Source organism: Megalobrama amblycephala, linkage group LG6, assembly GCF_018812025.1.
Source record: "Megalobrama amblycephala isolate DHTTF-2021 linkage group LG6, ASM1881202v1, whole genome shotgun sequence".
Lineage (NCBI taxonomy): Eukaryota > Metazoa > Chordata > Actinopteri > Cypriniformes > Xenocyprididae > Megalobrama > Megalobrama amblycephala.
This window is the reverse complement of record NC_063049.1, coordinates 20,485,914-20,507,669: the sequence shown is the minus strand read 5'-3', so window position 1 is coordinate 20,507,669 and position 21,756 is coordinate 20,485,914. Positions and strand designations below refer to the sequence as shown.

The window sequence follows — 21,756 nt, the reverse complement described above, 5'->3', positions numbered from 1 at the left end:
GAAAGTATTAAAGGTGCCCTAGAATTAAATATTGAATTTATCTTGGCATAGTTGAATAACAAGAGTTCAGTACATGGAAATGACATACATTGAGTTTCAAACTCCATTGTTTCCTCCTTCTTATATAAATCTCATTTGTTTAAAAGACCTCTGAAGAACAGGCGAATCTCAACATAACACCAACTGTTACGTAATAGGTGGGATCATTAATATGTACGCCCCCAATATTTGCATATGCCAGCCCATGATCAAGGCATTAGACAAGGGCAGGCAGTATTAACGTCTGGATGTGCACAGCTGAATCACCAGACTAGGTAAGCAAGCAAGGACAATAGCGAAAAATGGCAGATGGAGCAATAATAACTGACATGATCCATGATATTTTTAGTGATATTTGTAAACTGTCTTTCTAAATGTTTCGTTAGCATGTTGCTAATGTACTGTTAAATGTGGTTAAAGTTACCATTGTTTATTACTGTGTTCACGGAGACAAGAGAGCCGTCGCTATTTTCATTTTTAAACACTTGCAGTCTGTATAATGCATAAACACAACTTCATTCTTTATAAATCTCTCCAGCAGTGTGTAATGTTAGCTTTAGCCACGCAGCATAGCCTCAAACTCATTCAGAATCAAATGTATACATCCAAATAAATACTATACTTACATGATCCGATGTATGCAAGCAGCATGCATGACGAACATCTTGTAAAGATCCATTTTGAGGGTTATATTAGCTGTGCAAACTGTGTTTATGCTGTTCAAGGCAGTCGCGAGCTCTGGGGGAGGGGGAGCACGAGAATTTAAAGGGGCCGCAGCCTGAATCGGCGCATATTTAATGATGCCCCAAAATAGGCAGTTAAAAAAATGAATTAAAAAAAATCTATGGGGTATTTTGAGCTGAAACTTCACAGACACATTCAGGGGACACTTTAGACTTATAATACATCTTTTAAAAAGAAGTTCTAGGGCATCTTTAATTATCTTGCTGTCAATGCAGGCCTCACTGAGCCATCGGAGCCATGAAAAATATCTTAATTTGTGTTCAGAAGATGAACGAAGGTCTTACAGGTGTAGAACGACATGAGGGTGAGTAATTAATGACAGAATTTTTGGGTGAACTAACCCTTTAAAGTGTACCTAAAGTATACTTGCAATAGTTCCACTTTAGCATAATCAAATATACTTAAGTATCTTTAGTTGGACTTCAGAACTACTTCCGTACAATTAAAGTATAAAATTAGTTGTTCCAATTCAGTAGAATTTAAGTATACCAGTTTATTATAACAAAAATATGATTGCAGGGTATTTTTATTCAGCACATAAATATGTAGGCTAAATATATTTGTAGTATACTTAGCACAAAATAAATGTATTTCAAATACATTTTAGTATTTTTTTCTTTTCTTTTTTCACTAGGGTAGCCACAGAAAAAATGATATGGGTTTGGTTTTCATCTTTGATTATTTGGAAGGTCTTGCTGCATTGCACTTCTATTGTTATTAGGGCTGCATGATTAAGCAAAATAAAACCAAATAGCGATACGGCTTAGTGCGATTATTAATTCACAAAGGCTGCTATTTATTAAAATAAATTTATACCACCAGAGGCTGTTGAATGCTTGATTCTGATAGACTAACAAATGGTCTAACAATTACTTTCCAGTAAATTATTTAAAATAAGAGTTCACAATTTTTCCCAGTTAACAACAGTTATGAAGTAGTTCTAGCTCTGTCGACAGCAAGTGCCAATCAACAGAACATTCTTTTTGTACATCTTTTGCACTTCTTTCTGCCTCCATACACTCGTATTTTGAGTGTGATTCATTTGCCAAAAAAAACAGAAAATCACAAAATAAATTGTGTTAAACATAGCATTATTTATTAATTAATATTTTCAAAATTTTGATATTGCAATACATTTGTTACAGTGAATTCTTTTGGACAATAATAATCTAATAAAAATCTCCATATTGTGACAGCTCTGGTTGCACTATATCTAAATTGAGATTTCAGACTATTTTACCTGCACTATATTATTTGAATAGAGTTTCATCAAGCAAACTCATTCTCGGCTCTCAAAAAACTTTTGCCATTCACTGTGTAAAGGTTAAGGTTAAAAGAGGCAAAGCTAATGAATAAATTAATTAAGGGAAAAGAGCAGATGCTTGTTCGCTCACAGCTCCGCTGGCAGACAGCTCATCAGCACAATAAAATGATGGACTCAATCTGGCGAGCACATGCACAACTACAGTGTTTTTGGCACATACTGTTGTGGAATTTAATTCTTACAAGCACACACGCACACACGCACACACTGCTGGATATCAGCTTGATGGCACAACTCAGAGCATGGCTTCTAGATAGGAATAGACAGACTTTTTTCATCCTGCCCAGTTCTTATGTGCAACTGCATTAAAGCACAACAGGGACTGCCCACTTTTTCAGCAATCCAGAAGAATTTTCCCCTATTCATCTTCTCCATAGGGACTGCAGCTCAATAAAGTGTTCTAAGCTATCTGTGCCCAAAGACTTCCGCACAACTGGAAGCCATTCACAAAGTTGTACACATGCCTTGCCTCTTGAATCATTATTTATTAAACATTATAGCTAATTTAATTGTGCTTTCACATATCAATAAGAGCACTCATACGCCGCATCTACACCGGGTCGTGCCGCTTGTGTGTTAGTTCAGTTTAACACATTATACCAAATCCATTCCACATTTTCCTCAAAATCGATGCAGAAAATATGAAAAAAAGGATTTAGAATGGGCCTGGTGATTTGTCATATCAATAAGGCACGAAAATTGAGAGAGAGAGAGAAAAGTCAGGGAGAGAGAAATGACAAAAGAGACAGACAAAATATCAGCAGGAGCTCTTGTACAGCAAAATCCAGACTTCATAGAGCAATATGAAGACAGCAGATGACAAATACACTGCAGAGACTCTACATGTCTGTTTTGCAGAGATTAAAAAGAGTAAAAGCATTTACCAAAAAACACAAAAGAAGATCTATGGCAAATCCATGCAATGGATTATCTGTAAGAAGTCAAAAGTCAAAAATACAATCAAACAAACACAAACCAGAATCAAAATAGGAAAGTGCTCCACTTGCAATCAGCATGGGGATTCGCAAAAAAGATCATCCTAAAAATGAAAAACATCCTATTAGTCATCAACAATAAGCTGATACACTCGCATTAAATCACAGGAAGCAGAAATGAATTGTGGTTCTGTTGGACAGGGAAATAAATGTTGATTTACATAATGTTGAATATCACTACATGACGCAACAGTTTAAAGGGTTAGTTCACCCAAAAATGAAAATTCTGTCATTAATTACTCACCCTCATGTCATTAGACCTTCCTCTTAAGACCTTAGTTCATCTTCAGAACACAAATTAAGATATTTTTGATGAAATCCGAGAGGTTTCTGACCTCTGATAGACTGCAACATTATAACCACTTTCTTGGCCCAGAAAGGTTGTTAAAGACATCGTTAAAATAGTCCATGTCACTAAAGTGGTTCAACCTTATTGTTATGAAGCGACGAGAATAGTTTTTCTAAATGCAGACTTAGTATTGGCCGGCTCCGGCATCAGCATCAGCATGCATCGTGGTGCTCACATGTACAGCGTCGGCCAACACTGAGCCGGCGTTCTGACGTAGAACCCGGAAGCGCTGCACTGCGTCTACAACGTAAACAGCGTAGGAGAATGACAGAGAAGAAAAGAAATTGTTAAATAAAGGGTTTTTTTGCACACAAAAGTATTCTCGTCACTTCATAACATTAAGGTTGAACCACTGTAATTACGTGAAGTATTTTAACAATGTCTTTACTACCTTTCTGGGCCGTGAAATTTGTTATGACACTGCTGTGAATAGGGAGATCAGAAGCCTCTTGGATTTCATCAAAAATATCTTAATTTGTGTTCCGAAGATGAACAAAGGTCTTATGGGTGTGGAACAACATGAGGGTGAGTAATTAATGACAGAAATTTAATTTTTGGGTTTAAGTCAGTGGTTCTCAGGTGTCTGAGCCCAACAATTTTGTTGTTGTTGTTGTTGTTGTTATAAAATACTTTTAAAAATCCATTTCCTTAATCCTTATTCAATAAATCATGAACTGGATTCATGGGGGCTTTAAATATTTTATAAAGGTACATAATTCTTTGCCCCAAATCTATTTAGACTATTTTACATTTACATAATTTTCATCACTATCAGAACAAAAATTTGATTATCTAAATGAATGGTTCAGTATCTAAATAATAACTTTTTTTTTTAAAGGTGCCGTAGAACGTGTTTTCAAAAGATGTAATATAAGTCTAAGGTGTCCCCTGAATGTGTCTGTGAAGTTTCAGCTCAAAATACCCCATAGATTTTTTTTTATTAATTTTTTTAACTGCCTATTTTGGGGCAACATTAAATATGCGCCGATTCAGGCTGCGGTCCCTTTAAATTCTCGTGCTCCCCGCCCCCAGAGCTCGCACTTGCCTTAAACAGCATAAACAAAGTTCACACAGCTAATATAACCCTCAAAATGGATCTTTACAAAGTGTTCGTCATGCAGCATGTCTAATCGTGTACGTATAGTATTTATTTGAATGTTTACATTTGATTCTGAATGAGTTTGATAGTGCTCCGTGGCTAAAGCTAACATTAAACACTGTTGGAGAGATTTATGAAGAATGAAGATGTGTTTATGAATTATACAGACGGCAAGTGTTTAAAAAATGAAAATACCGACAGTCTTGTCTTCGTGAATACAGTATGAAACGATGGTAACTTTAACCACATTTAACAGTACATTAGCAACATGCTAACGAAACATTTATAAAGACAATTTACAAATATCACTAAAAATATCATGATATCATGGATCATGTCAGTTATTATTGCTCCATCTGCCATTTTTCGCTATTGTTCTTGCTTGCTTACCTAGTCTGACGATTCTGCTGTGCACATCCAGACGTTAATACTGCCTGCCCTTGTCTAATGCCTTGAACATGGGCTGGCATATGCAAATATTGGGGGCGTACATATTAATGATCCCGACTGTTACGTAACAGTCGGTGTTATGTTGTCATTTCCATGTACTGAACTCTTGTTATTCAACTATGCCAAGGTAAATTACATTTTTAATTCTAGGGCACCTTTAATCTTTAACAAAACTGGGAAGACTACAGCAACCCTGACCTGCCAAAACTGTGTGATGGGAATATTATGGTACAGTATATGATGGTACTACTACATTTGAACTAGCAATTAACCAGCAGGAATGTGTGCCGATCATAAAAAAATAATGGGATGAAGGATTCCAAATATAACAGGCAAATCTAGTTCCACTGTGACATGGAGTTTTTCCTTCCTGTTTGACTTTTGGCATTTGTTGTCTTTGTAACAGTAGCTGTTTAGAACATCTTTGATGTTCTTTCTGCCGATCAGGAAGACGCTTTCCGGCAGTTAGCAATTTGGCAGCGACTGAGTCAAAAAGGCATTTCCTCTGTGGATAACCTATTGCTTCCTCCCACTTTCACTTCCTCTCCTGCTTTTTTCCTTCTCTGTGTCTTTCTTTCTCATTCCATATGGATGGCTTTAATCCTCTCACCGCTGATTCAGTGTTCCTCTTTATTCATTTTTTATTCATGGCGACTGCTGTATAATTCCTGGCCGTCTGAGCCCACTGCAATTCACACAACTCTGACAAATAATCTCACGGAAAGCGAATGGTTTTTCAATAAAGAAGAGAAATGGTGACAAAAACAGACTCGTTTGCATAAGTGAGTTACAGCGCAGGCCGTAGAGTACACATAGGTGGGGGCGTAGACATTTAGCGCTGATCCGAGACCGGTCCTTTTGTTGGTCATTATGATTTACATTATTTTCAGCACAAAACAGCAACTGGGTATGAAAAAGAGAGAGAGGGAAACCTATTTGTTTGGCTATGCTGCATGAGGATCTGCTTTCACTATAGCAGCCTGCCACACCTGGACTGAACAAAGACACACGAAAAACAGAGGATGAATGAAGAGTTCACACACACCGTTTGACCACTACATTTAGATGACCTGCAATATAATAAAATAAAATAAAAAAGGATAAGTTTTCAGATTTTCCAAACAGCTTTGTATTGTTACAATGTTGGTAGTATATGTAAATATATATGTAAAAGCTGTTTTCTCTAGTCATGTAGGACCAATTTTAAAACATTTCAAAACAAGAAAGAAAGTAAGAAAGAAAGAAAGATATTTTATTAATTTCCATGACTTTTCCAGGCCTGAAAGTCACAGTTAAAGTTAAATATTGTCAGGTTTTCCATGACTGTAAAATCTTAATGGAAGTGTAAGTAAAGAAAAGGTTTAATTTTGACACCTTAGAGCTGTTTTGACATAAGATAATAGATGTGAATAGACTCCTAACACCATCATTAGTATCAGGAAGTCAGAAAGATTGGCTCTTTAAAATAATAATAATAATAGAAAAATGATTCAAAAGATCAATTAGTTTGCAAAATCCTCAATTAAATCAAGCTCCTAAAGGCCCCACAAGCAGCCCAAACTTCATGTGTAGACAGGACAAAAACTTCACTTGTGACTTTAAAGATGCTGTTTGAGTCACAAATTAAAAAGTGTTCCTGTTTTCGATCAGAAGACAGGTCTGTTGAGTGTCTAGACATCTGTAGGCCGATGTGAAGGGCGAGCACCGGGCTCAGGTTTCTCATAGCAGATTGCACGTCTGTGACCGTGAACCCTGTGACCTCAGATCTGTTGACCTCTGTGACCCCTGTCAGGGAGAAGCACATCTGGGGTCCCTGGCGGAGAGAGTGCTGACACGGCCATGAATCAGACACAGTCGACCTGTCTCAGCCCAGCGCCACGGCAACGGCCCCCGTAACAGTCCCATCAATTACACCACCCGCCACGTTCCTCCAGCTGAATCAGTGTGACATTATAGAGAACACCTTCTGTTCAGCCGCTGTGACACGTCTCCGCTTTATGTGTGCTCTCCACATTCTCTTAGGCTAGAAATGTGATCAAAATTGCTTCTAGCTATACAAGCTCAATTCACTGCGCTCTGAAATGTATCAGAATGCAAATTAAAAACATGAAACGAGTATATGCTGCATTCTCAGTACTGCTGGAAGGGCTGCTATGGTCAGTTTTCTCTGTCAGATCAGCTACACTAATAGTAGAGTAACAAGTTTGAATCTTGCTGTGTAGAACAAGTTAGTTGAACTGTCAACGTGTTTATACTGTAGCTAGCTACCTGAATAATAACCGGGTCATTGACGGATATAAATCTGAAAAAATTTTTTTAAAGAAAACCAAACAAAAAAACATAATGGAGATATAATTAATTTTGAAGTTTTATTAAGTGTTAACAATGAGATTGTGTAGTTTTTATAATCAATTAAAAACTGCTTTTGTCAGTTTTTACAAGATGGACAAAATTTGTCACCAAAAAAGTCATTCGGTTTTACCAAATGACACTTTTGGTTATACCGTATGATGATATTTTCAAACAATGTTATCATGCTAGCTATCTAGCAAAAAGACAATCAAAAATTTTATATTTAGTACAAGTTTTTAAAATATTACAACATTTTCCATGTTTTATATCTGTTGTACCAAATGACCTGATGTTTCGGGACACGCATATGAGCAAGTGAAAACATGAATTTTTCAAATAGTTAAGAGAGAGTTAGTTATTTTGCTTCATGACCATGTGCTCCTTTGCAGGTGTCTGTATGATGACATCCTGTCACATGATATTGAACGCATGACTGGATCCAAAATGGTCCCTTTATATTGGGTACTCTGAATGATATCAATGAAATTCATTTTTCTAGACATTTTTTCTCATAACAAAGCAATGACTTCTACTCATAATTTTAATACATTTTGCACTATGTTGATATATGATGTTATAAAATCATGCCAGCATAAAAAATATATACATTTATTACATTTTAAGATATTTTAATCACAAATGAAATGGCTGTATTGGCCTTTGGATGGTTAAACCAAATGACTTATTGACACTTCAGAATCTTTAAAAAACCTTTATATGTAGCAAAATATAATTTGAACGCATTGTACATTTGTATAGTACATTATGACTGTTTAGGGTTACCTTTTTTAAAAAAAATTCTTTTATTCAGCAAAAACGCATTAAATTGATGAAAAGTGACAAAAGAAAAAAAAAGAAAAAAAGACTTTTATTATGATACAAAAGATTTCCATTCTATTTTTCAGTTTTCAGCATTGATAACAAGAAATGTTTCTTGAACAGCAAATCAACATATTAGAGTGATTTCTGAAGGATCATGTGACACTGAAGACTGGAGTAACGATGCTGAAAATTCAGCTTTGCCCATCACAGGAATAAATTACATTTTAATAATTTAATAATATTTTACAATATTACTGTTTTGACTGTATTTTTAATCAAATAAATGCAGCCTTGGTGAGCATAAGAGACTTACAGAGAGACTTACGAATCTGGTTATTTGTACTCAGAAAAAAGCTGTACATGTATTATTGTAAATAGCTGCCCAATATGACTTGCCTTAAAAGGGACTTCAATGACAACTCTGATTTAATGCCACAGACATTTGAAGGTAATATGACTACTAAGGTTTATCATCACAGTAATGCAAGAATGCATGTCAAGTATGTACAACAGGATAGCACACTTGGCCAAGCATTAACGTCTATATTTACGCACTTGCGCAGACTATGTTTCTGATCTTAACGAGCATCTTGGCCAGCAAAACAATTTATCTCCTTAATTTTCCATCATGCAGAGAAGTTCAATACTAATTCTCTTCATTTGTTCGTCCCAGGGGCAGATATTCAATACGTGATCTTCTACACAAAAAAAATGCAACTGCTCAAAGCTTTATGATGATAAAGAGACAGCTCAGCAGCAACCTGAGGTGATGGCTGGTAGATCTTCTGCCCTGTCAACATAGGCACTTGGCCATCTCATCTCACCTCCGCACAGTCTGTGTGCCGCCCACGTGTCTGCACATGCTCACACTCCAAACATGCCACAAACATACTCAAACAAACAATGATTGAAATATCTGCCTCAAACATACACTCATATGCACCTCTAACAAACACAAACATGCTCTAAAGACCCATATAATGCAGAAAAGCTCTGAAATCTAATTGTATAAGCCATGAGAGGCTGTTTTTAATTAGACTTAAAGGGTTAGTTCACCGAAAAATTTACATTCTGTCATCATTTACTCACCCTCATGTCATTCCAAACCTGTACTTTAATATCTTCTTTTATGTTCCACAGAAGAAAGTAAGTCACGACAGTAAGTAAATGATGACAAAATCACTTTAAGGTCGATTTAGACTAGACTTTTAAAGCCTGGTTCATTTTGCAGCCTACTCTGGAAGAGACAGGAAGAGACTGAATGAAAGTTGCATATTAGCCAATCAGATGGGAGCTTGTGATTTTGGCAAGTCCTTGGCAAAACTGTAGTGACAAACAATTTGTCTTTCTGTTCACACCAGTGTTATGTAAGTATTATTAATATTAGTGTTCATTTTGTTAACAAAATCAATGAAAAATGTTCGTTGACAAGCTTTTTATCCATGACTAAGATGAGACGATGACGAGACAACACTAACGTCGTTATACAATAAATGTGACTTTATCAACATGCAGTATCGTTGATGAAAAAAAAAAAAGAGACTCAAATGTAGTTAAAATAATAAAAACATTACCAAAATATCTGTTTTTGTAGAATAAAAAGAGGAGACAAAATATTATAGACTGTTTTTAACAAGCCTCTATGAGCTTTCATGATAGCAGTTGCCAGATGTCAAGATTTTGAATCCCCAAATGAGGAATTTTCTGTTAAAAGGATACATTTTCTGCCTGGTGTTTTACTTAATATTTTCAATCTGGCAACCATGCGCATACACTCTCTCTACATTGCAGGAAGAAGCGTGGATGACCTGAAATCACCGACAAACAAGTAAGCTGGAGTTCAGCGACCTCCATTTGAGATATTCTGCTTAAACAAAAGTGTCATTCAGCCAGTCTGTGTTCTGTCACGAGCCTCGTACTGTTTCCTACGACTAAATCTGCGGTTAAACCTTCTCAGTGATGAAATGCAATAAATCCAAACATGGATCTCTACTATTGTTTGCGATTTTGTTTGAATGAATGCACTTATGCAACCTCTGTGTAACAATACAAAGACTTTTTTGCTGTTGTTTTAATAGAAAACATTTGGAATTACTAGAATTACTATTAGGAATTTCACTGTTTTAATATTTGAGAGAAGTGTCTTGTTATACCAGTTTTCATAATGCAGAGAGTGTGTTAATTTATATGATAAATAGCCTATAATACATCAGGAAACAAGATGCGGTCAAATAAGCCATGCGTATGAGTCGACACTCTCTTGATTTCTGCTTATGTGAAAGTGCACTAATTCTGATGAAATGTGAAAATGTCTCAAATGACAACAATCATTGTTATTATAATTTTGAGCAAAATAAATGATAATCAATTTAACAGTTTTAACAGTAATCAATTTATGCAGCATGACGAAAATGTGAAAGTTTTCATTGACTAAAATGCTGAGACATTTAGTCGACTTGACTAAACATACCCACATGAAAAAAATACAATGGTAATTTATAGTAAATATTTATTCATATATTTCCAGTTTTCAATTTTAGATTAAGTTTCAGTAATTTTATGCACTTTTTATTTTTTTTTATTTTTATATTTATATTTAGCTTTAATTTTTTTATTTGTCTTAATTTTAGTAAGTACTTCAACTTCATCAAACGAGTTAAAAACGATATAAGTTATAAAAAAATGGTATAAGTTATGTAAACGATATAAACACCTTCTGGGTTCTCGATTTTATCGATTTGAGCAACCATAAACGACGCAAAACATACAAATTTTGAGTTTTTGATAGGATTCCTATATAGAAAAATCACTCCCTGCCCTCCAGACTCATTCGCTCTGCTGCTGTGACGTCACGTGCAAACAACCTATTACACAGTTGCTGGAAACTCATTTCAACACACAAGCTGGGTTTCCATCCAAACATGACGTGAATCTTTTCAAAATTCGCAAAAAAAAAAAAAAAGTGTTTACATCAGGTTGTTCGAGCGGATGATGGTGGTAACCTAGTAACCAAGAGTAAATAAAACACCATCAGCAGAAACAGCCGATTAGTCACGTGGGTTTAAAGTCCCATACTGCCTACATCAGAATTTATTCAGCAAATGCATTTTCATCTGCCATTATTCACATCAACTCTTTTTCACACATCAAAAACCACCTCAAGCAGGCATAAAAACTGCTTTTGCAAATTAAGGGGTTTTTTTTCCCCGGAATTTGGCATTTCCATCACTCGTTTCTGATGCGATACTTCAAATGTCCATTAAAAACAGGGTGATGGAAACTTAGCTACAGTCTCTCGTGGTGTAGAGTTTTAAAATAATATACAACGGAGGGCAGCTGCTTTTTATCAATGAGAACAATGAGAGAGGAAGAGAACCATAATAAAGTAGAGCAGCCTAGAAAGCTTGTGAAAGGATGGGATTTTAGCAGCCATTATACATGTCACCATAAAAAAAAAAAGAGCAGAGAGGACCGTACCAGAGAGAAGAGAGAAAACTCACTAAGTTATGGCCAGGGGGAAGGGAGAGGAGGCGTGAAAGGAGAGGTAGAGGGGGTGTGCGCGTGTCAGACAGATCATTCCCCCTACGCAATTAAAACAGCTGCCAAGGTTAATCTATGCCTGATCGATCAGAGGCTTCTCACATTCTGTTCACAGTCTTCAGATGGGAGATCACACCGTCCATCTAAATGAAGCTCGCTGTGAACTTCTGTGTGTGACTCTGAAAGGAGAAGAGTGTTTCACATTTTCTAAGCAGGTGTACGGTTTACAAAAATCTGTGCAGTACAATGTCAGAGACTCGCAGATGTGCACTCCTCCTTCTACTGCGGATAACAACAGCCCTGTTTCACGGCAAGCAAAAAGTGTAAAAAATAAATGGCATGGACGTGTGTAGGGCTGCACAATATATCGAAATTATTGAAATATCGCAAAGGCTTGCGAAATCTGAATGATTTTAATACTTCAAAAAGTTACGTAAAGTCAAAATTTTAGGTTGACGCAGATAGCAGAGAACAGACTGGACACATGACTGGTACATACGTGTGATATGCATAATGTTTAAAACAGTTAAGTGCAATAAGCTACGAAAAAGAACTCAATGCGGTACTTACACGCACACAGAAAGCCGCTTCTCAGACAGCGTGCAATCCCGAATTCAGTTCTCTTCTGCAGCTTATATGCCCAAACACACAAAATTATGTCAAAATGCCCATCAAGGTGAGTATTCACGTAAACAGTCGGTTTTAGTGAACAAACAGTTGAGAAACAAAACGCGTGTGTTGCAGCCTAACAAACCTGCTGCCGTCTGTGTCATTAATGTTAATCAAACAACAAAAGACAAAAAGGAAATCACTCACTGCTCTTGACACTTTTATAGCTTTAATAAGAGCAAAAATCATTGTTTAATTCATACAGTGAAGACTAAGCAGTTTTATTTTTACATTTGATTATTCAATTTCCGTTTTGAACATTATCGTATCGCATATCACATTATTTAAAGGTGCAGTATGTAATAATTCTGTCCGCTAGAGGTCGCTAGAGGCCTATTCAAAACAAAGGCATAGCTTGTTGACGCCAAGTTTGAGAGCGGAATCTTGGGATATGTGGTCTTTCATCTCAACGGACGGAGCAAAAGAATCGGAATAGAACTCGGGAACAAATCATGTTCATGGATGCGATAATTAACATTACTGTAGTATGAAGCAGAGCAGGACCGAGTGTTGTGGGAGCTGAACGAGGCCGCTGGAGCGATTGCGCAACACACGCCTCATGAGCAGCGGAACTTTTATTATGACACAGTCGCCGGCGCCGCTTCCGCTTTTCCGGTCATGAGTATGAGGTAACATAGCCCTGTTTATCATATTAGATACATTTGAGCGTGTTGAAAATGATGTTATAACGTTACTCTGTGCGTTCGCTCGGCGGCTGCTGTTAGACACTTGTTGCACACTGCAGTAAGATAGATCGATTTTAGAATATCATATTAAATACTGGATGGCTTGTGTTGATAAATGGCATGCAATTAATTTTAAAACGTATTGTATGATGAAGAAAATTCTGTATAACTGTTACTAAAAATAAAGCTGCATCTAATTATGCTATGTTAGCTGCTAGACAAAATAGTGTTTTTCTCTGAGGCATGGTAAAGCATGATACTCACAAAAAAAAAAAAAATTAAAGAAAATTAGATTTAAACAATAAGACTAAACGTGTTGAGCTATATAACAACAATTAGTTTTCAGTCTATAAACATAACCAAACAGTTGTTCCCTTGTCTATTAAAACATGTAATATATTAAAGCGTCTTTGGTGTTTCCATGGTTTTTACAACATAAAACCGGAAACCGAGACAGACCGAGGGTTAACGCGGGAATGACGCAATTGACAGGTAACCCAGAGCCTTGGTTAAAATTGCAATTTTCTCATGATTTACAAATAGTTGGAAACATTTGGGATGTTGTAAGTACTCAAGGGAACAAAATATATAACATTGGCCTAGTTGATTTTGGATATTTTACTGCAAAAATATTACATATTGTACCTTTAATAAGTTATCGCTTATCGCACTTTTCTTCAATATCGTGCAGCCCTAGACTTCTGCACTGAATATATTCACACCAAGCCTGATGCAAATGTAGGATATTTTTTGAAACATTTTTGATTATATGAATGAAAGCAAAAGCTAAATTCAATCCACATTAAAATATCTAATAATGGATACAAGTCTACACATTTACAAATACTAAAAATATAAAAGGCATTTTAGATATGCATGTGGAGAGATGCATTCCAATTGTTTTCCCCAGTAAATGTGAAAAAAAAAAAATATATATATATATATATTATGATGATTTATGTATATAGCACTTTTCATGCATAAAATGCAGATGAAAGTGTTTCATAGATCACGGTATAAAGTAGTTAAAAAAATATAAAACAGTTTAAAAAAAACCCTCAACACAAACAGAAGCTTGGGTCAAAACCCCAATATGCAAAAATCAACTATCGGAAAAAAGGGTGGATGATTTCAGGAAAAGCTTTCAACCTAATTGGAATGCATTTCATCTTTTTAAAATCTTCTTGTGTGAAAGTCTGTGCTGTCAATCACATACTCCATGTCATAAATAAGGCTAAAACAGTTTGGCACTGTTGCCCAGAGAGATATTTAAGAGAGTATTGAGTTGATGTCAGAACAGCTGAGCACCGGCACAGCCTCACTGCTCATCGCAGTCAGCAGGTGTGTGCACATCCTCACAAACACACACATGGAAATAAACACTAACAATGTGCCTCTGTGATGCAGCAGAACAGCATGTTTGATGACGCTCACAGTTTACACACCATCTAAAGCAATGTGTTTGTAGAATGAGTGTGTTTTTCCTCTTTCTGCTCTTGTTGGCGAAATAAAAGAAACAGTGTCACCCTAATCTTCCTAAACTGTCGCTCACACTGCCGATTTGAGAGGTTGCAAAGCTTGCGGCATTCAAAAGAGATTTCTCTGTTTGGAATGCAACACATATGTGCACAATTACCATCAGTCCCGGGAATATGTTTTCACAGAGGATGTGTTCACGTCTGCTGCTCTACAGGATTAAAAGTGAAATAATTCCTCCTGTCACAGCCTTTGGTTCTGGTGTGACATCCTCCTTCTGTTGAAATCCTTCTTTAAGAGCGTGTTTTTGTTGTGTCACCTATTTTCCTAGTGCTGAAAAGCTGCCATAAATTAGTCCAAAAAAATGAGTCATCACAGCAGCTCTCTAAAATAAATGGAAACATAGAAAATGGGGTGAGGGAACATTTCCAAATCTGCACTTCACTTATCTATAAAAAAAACAACAACAAAAAAAAACCCTGCGTTCACGGAACATTCGGTGCTGGGAATTTGGTGTTGGATGGGTGAAAATATTGATAAATGGACTGTATAACAAGTGACGATGTCAGCTGTCTTGAACGAGGAAGACAACAGCAACATGTGTGTGCAGACGTCGTCCTTCAATGTAAGTGTCTGTGCATTTTGCACAAGGCTGCAGATTCTATTCGCATGTGCCGAGGACTGCCGATACTGTCAGTCTGATGTCTCTCGCTATGCGTGCTGGCATGTCCGCGGACAGCGGCGAGAGACAGCTGTGGTGGGAGGGGGTTTGGATGCAGTGCACCCTGCTGCTAAACACTGTAACGGGGAAAAGGGGACAAACGGTCTGGTGGTGTCTGAGGATACAAAAGACACATGTGCGCGGGCATTCTGCCCGGTAACAGTCGAAAGCAGAAACACGATTGGATGACACTGAATCTCAAATATATTCTATATGGCCTCTTCACGCAGCCATGGCGCCAAATGCGGGACCCCCCTCCCCTGCGTTAATACATTCAACCTCTCATTTTGTCTTTAGAGACATTAATTTGAATGTTGGTTGTGCAAAGTTGATTTCCAAGGTCAAGCCTTCAAAGCTTAAACATGCATTCATCGCATTCTTTGAGAAGCCTAAAACCTTTTATTTTTCCATTATTCCCCAAATCAAAACGTGCTTCTCAAAGCTCTTCGCTTGAGAAGTTGTGCTAGGGGAGAAAGAGAAAAAGAGAGTAACAGGAAAAAAGTGCACTGAAAAGAGGTGTGAGAAGCGAAGCAGCATGCAAATAACTCACTCTTACAAAGTCTGACAGCCATTGATTTTTTTTTTCGTATTTCACTCTATTTTTCACTGCATTGTTTGATTGCGTTTGCGGTGTGACTCATTTCTATCCTTTTAGCAGGGCCATCCAGCATTTCTTTGGATACTCTCTCAAAGGCAACACAAAAGGAGAAAAAGAACTGAGAGAGTGAGCAAGAGAATGAGAGGGCACAAAGAAAGAGGTAAAGCCTTGGTTTTGTTCTGAAGTAAGGAATTAGACAGCTCTAGGAGAGTGAGGATGGGAAATAAAAGGTTGCATTGGGTTAGTTGAAAACAGGCCTACATCTGAGCTGGACTTAGTATTTATTAACCAGAGGCACTATCAGGAGGAGCAGACGGGCAAATCAAAGTTTAAACAAAGCGGTGGAATCGCAACGTTCAATATGATGGTTATAAGAAAGGAAGCCTTCCATTCAAAATAGCTAACTGACTTTTTGGTTGGTTCAACACCTGATTTTTCATAGTAGTAAGTGGTTTGCTGGTTTAAGCTACTTATCTGGTCTCCTAGTTTGGCAAAGCGGGTGTTCGACAAGTTTGCCACATCGTCTATCAGCGTGACCAGCTCATAAGGATAGGGACATCCTTGGGGCAAAAAAAAACTGTACGTGAAGTACACACCAAGAGAACTACAGCCGACTGTCAGCCAGCATGCGCGTTCTGTGCCTGCATGTAAGGAGACTGCTGTCTATTTTTATATATATAATTTCATATATATTCATCTATATTCGTAATTCAGACAGGTGCTGCGTCCCAATTCGCCTACTTATACTACGCCCTAAAAGTATGTACTCTTTCTGTGAACAAAAAGTACTTACTTTTGAGTGTGTAGCAAAAGAGTAGACAAGCTTTGGGACATACTAACACGTCATACAATCGCGTCTTTTCTCTCTGTCGCATCCTGTCACCGTAAACTGGCCTGTCAATCATCTTACATCCTCCACATTTCATTTACTTAATTTCCTACCGTATCGGAGAGAAATGCAGCATGTTGATATGCAGTCGCGAGTCTTTCATGTGGAGAACTCTCCTCATATTAATGCATAATGATGCATTTAAAAGTTAATGGCCATTCGGATCTTTATAAAAGTCCACATTGGTATTTGCAGATGAAAAATATATATTTTCTATCAGGTTAAACTGATTATTAGTCACTCAAACCTCTCAGCGTCGATCGCGCGTATCCGCCATGTTTTGTAGTTTTTTAACACTTTTCACTCGTGTTTGTAGTTCTGAACTGAATCCTCGTCCAACGCGCAATGGGTTGTGGGCAATATTAGCCTTTATAGTGTGCACGGATCCACACTTCGAAAATCTACCGGAAATAGTAGACCATCCGGGGACTTTTGGCATACTCTTTTCAACATACTATGCTTTGGGACACACTTATTTTAAACTCACATACTATTTAGGATGGATAGTATGGACATTGGAACGCAGGGTAGGAGACCAGCGCTGCAGATATACACAAACCGTAAACAAAGCAGCGCGTGCTTACTGTTTTGAATATCATTCATGCTGATCACTTTCTATATTCCACTCGGCTCACGTTCATATTATAGGGATAGTTCACCCAAAAATGAAAATCTGATGTTTATCTGCTTACCCCCAGCGCATCCAAGATGTAGGTGACTTTGTTTCTTCAGTAGAACACAAATGATGATTTTTAACTCCAACCGTTGCGGTCTGTCAGTCAAATAATGCGAGTGGATGGGAACTTCTACTATAAGAGTAAATAAAACGTGCATAGACAACTCCAAATTAAACCCTGCGGCTCGTGACGACACATTCACACGATCAGTTTGTGCGATAAACCGAACAGTATTTATATCATTTTTTTAACTCTAATACACCACTATGTCCAACCGCGTTCAGCATTCGTTAGTAAGGTCTGATCGCGCTCTGACAGCGGCAGTGATGTCTAGCACTCATTGAAGTATATGCGCGAGACATCACTGCTGCTGTCAGAGCAGTAGGAGTTGTCAAAAGTACCGACTTCGGTACAAATCGATACTGAAATTTAAAAAATGTGACGCTTTGAGCTTTGTAAACACCGCTAATTGGCCATTGTGTTCACGCGCTAATTGGATATGTCTCTGATTGGCTACAATGATCAACGCATGGCAGTGCTTGAAAGCACACGGAAGTGTTTGAATTTGAAAGCGGGAGCGTTTGAAAGCAGGCATCTATTAGCAGATTGATCTGTGATAGGCGCCTGCTTTCAAATGCTCCCATGTGTATCTCTGTTTATGAATCACTCAACAGCGCTTTAAGTGTCACATTTTTAAAATTTCAGTACCGAAAAGGTACCGAAGTCGGTACTTTTGACAACTCTACTCACTGCTATGTGTGTGTGCGCACTTGAATGGGTGAAACGCAGAGCACAAATTCCGAGTATGGGACACCATACTTGGCTACACGTCACTTTTCACTTTCATTAACACCCAAACCAGTCACTAGATCCCTAAACATACTCTGATATTGGCTGAACATGCACCGCAGGGCTGCTTAGTAAAATATGATAGCTATTTGGTAACCTACGAAGTTCACCCATGACTTTAACAGCATTATGGAATCCTGGGCAATGTTGGAAAAGAACAACAACTAGTGTGAATCTTAATGTAATGAATTCTGTGATGGGAATTCGGGAATGGAGCTGCTGCTAATTCTACAAGCTAAAGACAGCCACAACTGAACAATAGCTTATAGGCATACTTACATAAAAAAAAAAAAAAAAAAAAAGCTTACAAGAGAGCTACTTTACAACAACACGTGGGCAGTTATTTTGAAAAGTCCTGACCCCATGGACGAGAGGATGCTGACCTTCCATTGACTGCATAGAAGTCAATATGACTATTAGACTATTGAGTTTTCTTATCCAACATTCCAAAGCACAGTCGATACAGTAGTTAGCAGAAGAGAACATAACAGAGAAGCCAACAAAGTCCAAACCACACAGTGTGATTTATACAATAATTTAGACTAGAATAGCCATCGATCCTATAATGCACCACATTCTTTATCAGCAGAGACAGATGAACACATTAAATGCAGTTAACGTTAATGTGTTTCTCAACAGTAAAGCCATAGTCACCCACACACAGGTACTCTAATGTTAGTAACTGAGTATGTCGGTAACTGCCCATCACTCAAGTGCGAGTTCATTTTAGCAAGTATTTCCCTTTTTAGTGTTAATGCTAGAATAATTAAACCGACACTCACAGTAAAGCTGTAGAAATGAGCTGATATAGCACAATAATCATCTAAAAGAGTCCTCTAATATATCAGAGATCTTTCTCTTTATGTGGTAGACTTAACCACTGTAATCTAAATGATTTATATGAGAACATACAACATACTCATATAAGAACACTACAGAGATCAGCATGATTTGTGTTGAGACTGATGACAATGGATCCTGCAAGACCAGTTCTACTCTGTCACAGAAATCTAATATGGGCGTTGACTCTCAGACGAGGACATGGAGCTTTCAGATGAGACCTAGAGGTGCAGAGGCCCTCTGTTTTGTGTTTGCAGGACTTACGGGGGCTGGTCTTGGTGGGGCTAGGCACCCAGTTCTCTGTGAAGTTGACGTTGCACATGTTGGTGCTGCAGCAGCAGAATCTGTAGGTGCCGTTCTGTATCTGCGACGGCGTGGTGGTAACCACACAACGGTCGTCATGGCAGTCCTGCTGGTCGCCAATGTAAGTCCAACAGCCTGCGATGAAAAGATGCAGATGGTTGAGTGAATGAGAGTGACACACTGTAGCGTGAGTCTGTAAGAATGTGCTAGGGAAAAAAAAGATGTGTGTGTGCATGCATTTCAAGGTCTACATTTTTATAATGTAATATACTATAATATACTATACTATAATATACTATAATATACTATAATATAATATAATATAAAATAAAATTTCAATATGAATATTTATATTATACTTTTATATTATTATTATTATTATTATTATATAATAGAATATAATAATTGTATATCTATATATCATTGTCAAATTAAAATTCATTACATTATTTTATATTGCATTGTTTTATAATAATATCTCATTATATTAAGCTAAATTATTTAAATATAAAATAATTTATATTATATTATATTCAGTTTAATGTTACAATGAATTAAAGAATAATCAAGTTAAACTAATATAGAATATTTAATTCATTCATCCATTAATTAATTTATATTTCTTGTTAAATATTATATGAATTTTAAAATGAAACAATGAATATTAATTCATCTTTTGTTAATTAAGCTTTCTAAATGATCATATATGTTTTGTTTCATTTACTGAATGTCCTAATCTCAATCATGCAAACCCTCATTTAGGAGACGTGTTGTTACAAACCAGTACGCAGTAATTTTTCAGTGGGTAAGCTTAGCATACAATAATAGCATACTTTGAAAAAAAAAACATGGCGGTAATAATGAACATACTTTTATTTTTGGTTGAACTGTCCCTTTAAGAAAAACAGAAGTCAATTGAAGGTCCTAATTAGTATATATGCAGAAGTTTGTGTGCGTTTGAGTTCATTCTGACCTTGTTTGACCAGTCGGATTTCGCCGTCATGCGTTTTTTCCCACAGGCCATAGCAGCGGCTGCTCTTGCTGCACAGGATGGTGTTATTTTCTCTGGTGATGTGCCAGTCACCAGCCACACTCTGTTCATCCACCTGCTGGTGCTGGTCATTAAAAGCACACTCCCGCTCTCTCTCCTCACTCTGAGCAGCTGCCGAGACACAAAATAAAAAAAGTGATGAGATTATTATCAGAACATGCAACATCCATCAGGAATACTTCCTTTAGGTCTACATACCAAACACGGAAAAGGAAAGTGATCATTACTTATACCAGTGCCTTTAAGGCAAGTCAGCCCACACGGCAGCAATCTTGGCAACAATCTTGGCTATTATCTATGTAGACAGCTACTTTAAAGTCACAAAATGAAAATTCACCCTGCGTATTTCTTAAGGGCACGTTATTAATATTATTGTGAACGATTCATTCATGTACTGTATGTTTCATTGTGAAAAACATTTTTGAGATTACAATTTTTATCAAAATGTCAAAACTGGTCCTAAAGTGAAAAGCACTTCTCTCTGGTGACGTATGCAGGACTTCTACAATCATTGAAAACTCTGGATTTTGAAACTCTGCCCTGCAAGCTCAAATTCATCCGTCTCCGTTTTTGAACGCCCACCTCTCAAAATTCAACTAACAACCGATGGATAGAACCAAATCTCCATCCAACATTTTTTTTTTTTTTGATAATTTGTTACACTAGGATGTACTTCAACAATATATAAAGAAAAGATCTGTCTCTACTTCCATTTCATCATAATGTTAATAGGGAAAGAATGACATGTCCAAAATTAAGATGTCAAAAACATATTTTCACATCATCACTAAATTATGCCAAAAACTTGAGCTTCTTGAGCTCAAATCAAGTGAAAAATTCTTTTACGTTTAAAATCTCTTTCATTTTCATATTGCACATTTTTTTCAAAATATTATTTTCAGGTCAAAGTTTATGTTAACTTCAAATATTAATTAAAATATTAAGGTTTTATTTGTTTGTTTTAAATAATTTAATAATCATATTGTTCATTCTGCCATCAGAAATCATGAAAATTAATAATATTTTAATGTAAATTTACAATGGCTTGCCTCCAAACACACATAATTCAACAATGTTATACACATCCCCTTGCACGTATTATTATATTTTGGCAAATTGAATAAATGCTTTCAGTTCAATTCATTCACCTTTAACAGATTTCCCCCCCAAAATCAATGCAGGGTGCCATGTGGGCCTGAAAATGACTTATTTCAGTCCCCCAAAATGATTTCCTGCCTCAAGGAAGTTGAAGAGTTAATTCAGAGGATAATGAGGTTGAATGT

The 21,756-nt window shown here is 36.9% G+C and overlaps 1 protein-coding gene across 2 annotated transcripts in view; it reads right to left on the bottom strand.

Moving 5' to 3' along the window:
* The window catches only part of bmpr2b (bone morphogenetic protein receptor, type II b (serine/threonine kinase)), a 95,611-nt gene that overhangs the window by 29,296 nt on the left and 44,559 nt on the right, over window positions 1–21,756 (bottom strand). For both annotated transcript variants that reach the window (XM_048193288.1, XM_048193289.1), the window contains exons 2-3: window positions 20,396–20,584; window positions 19,384–19,557 (exon numbers count right to left, since the gene is read on the bottom strand). In XM_048193288.1, coding sequence (XP_048049245.1) covers window positions 19,384–19,557; window positions 20,396–20,584 — 363 coding nt within the window. The remainder of the gene's footprint in view (window positions 1–19,383; window positions 19,558–20,395; window positions 20,585–21,756) is intronic.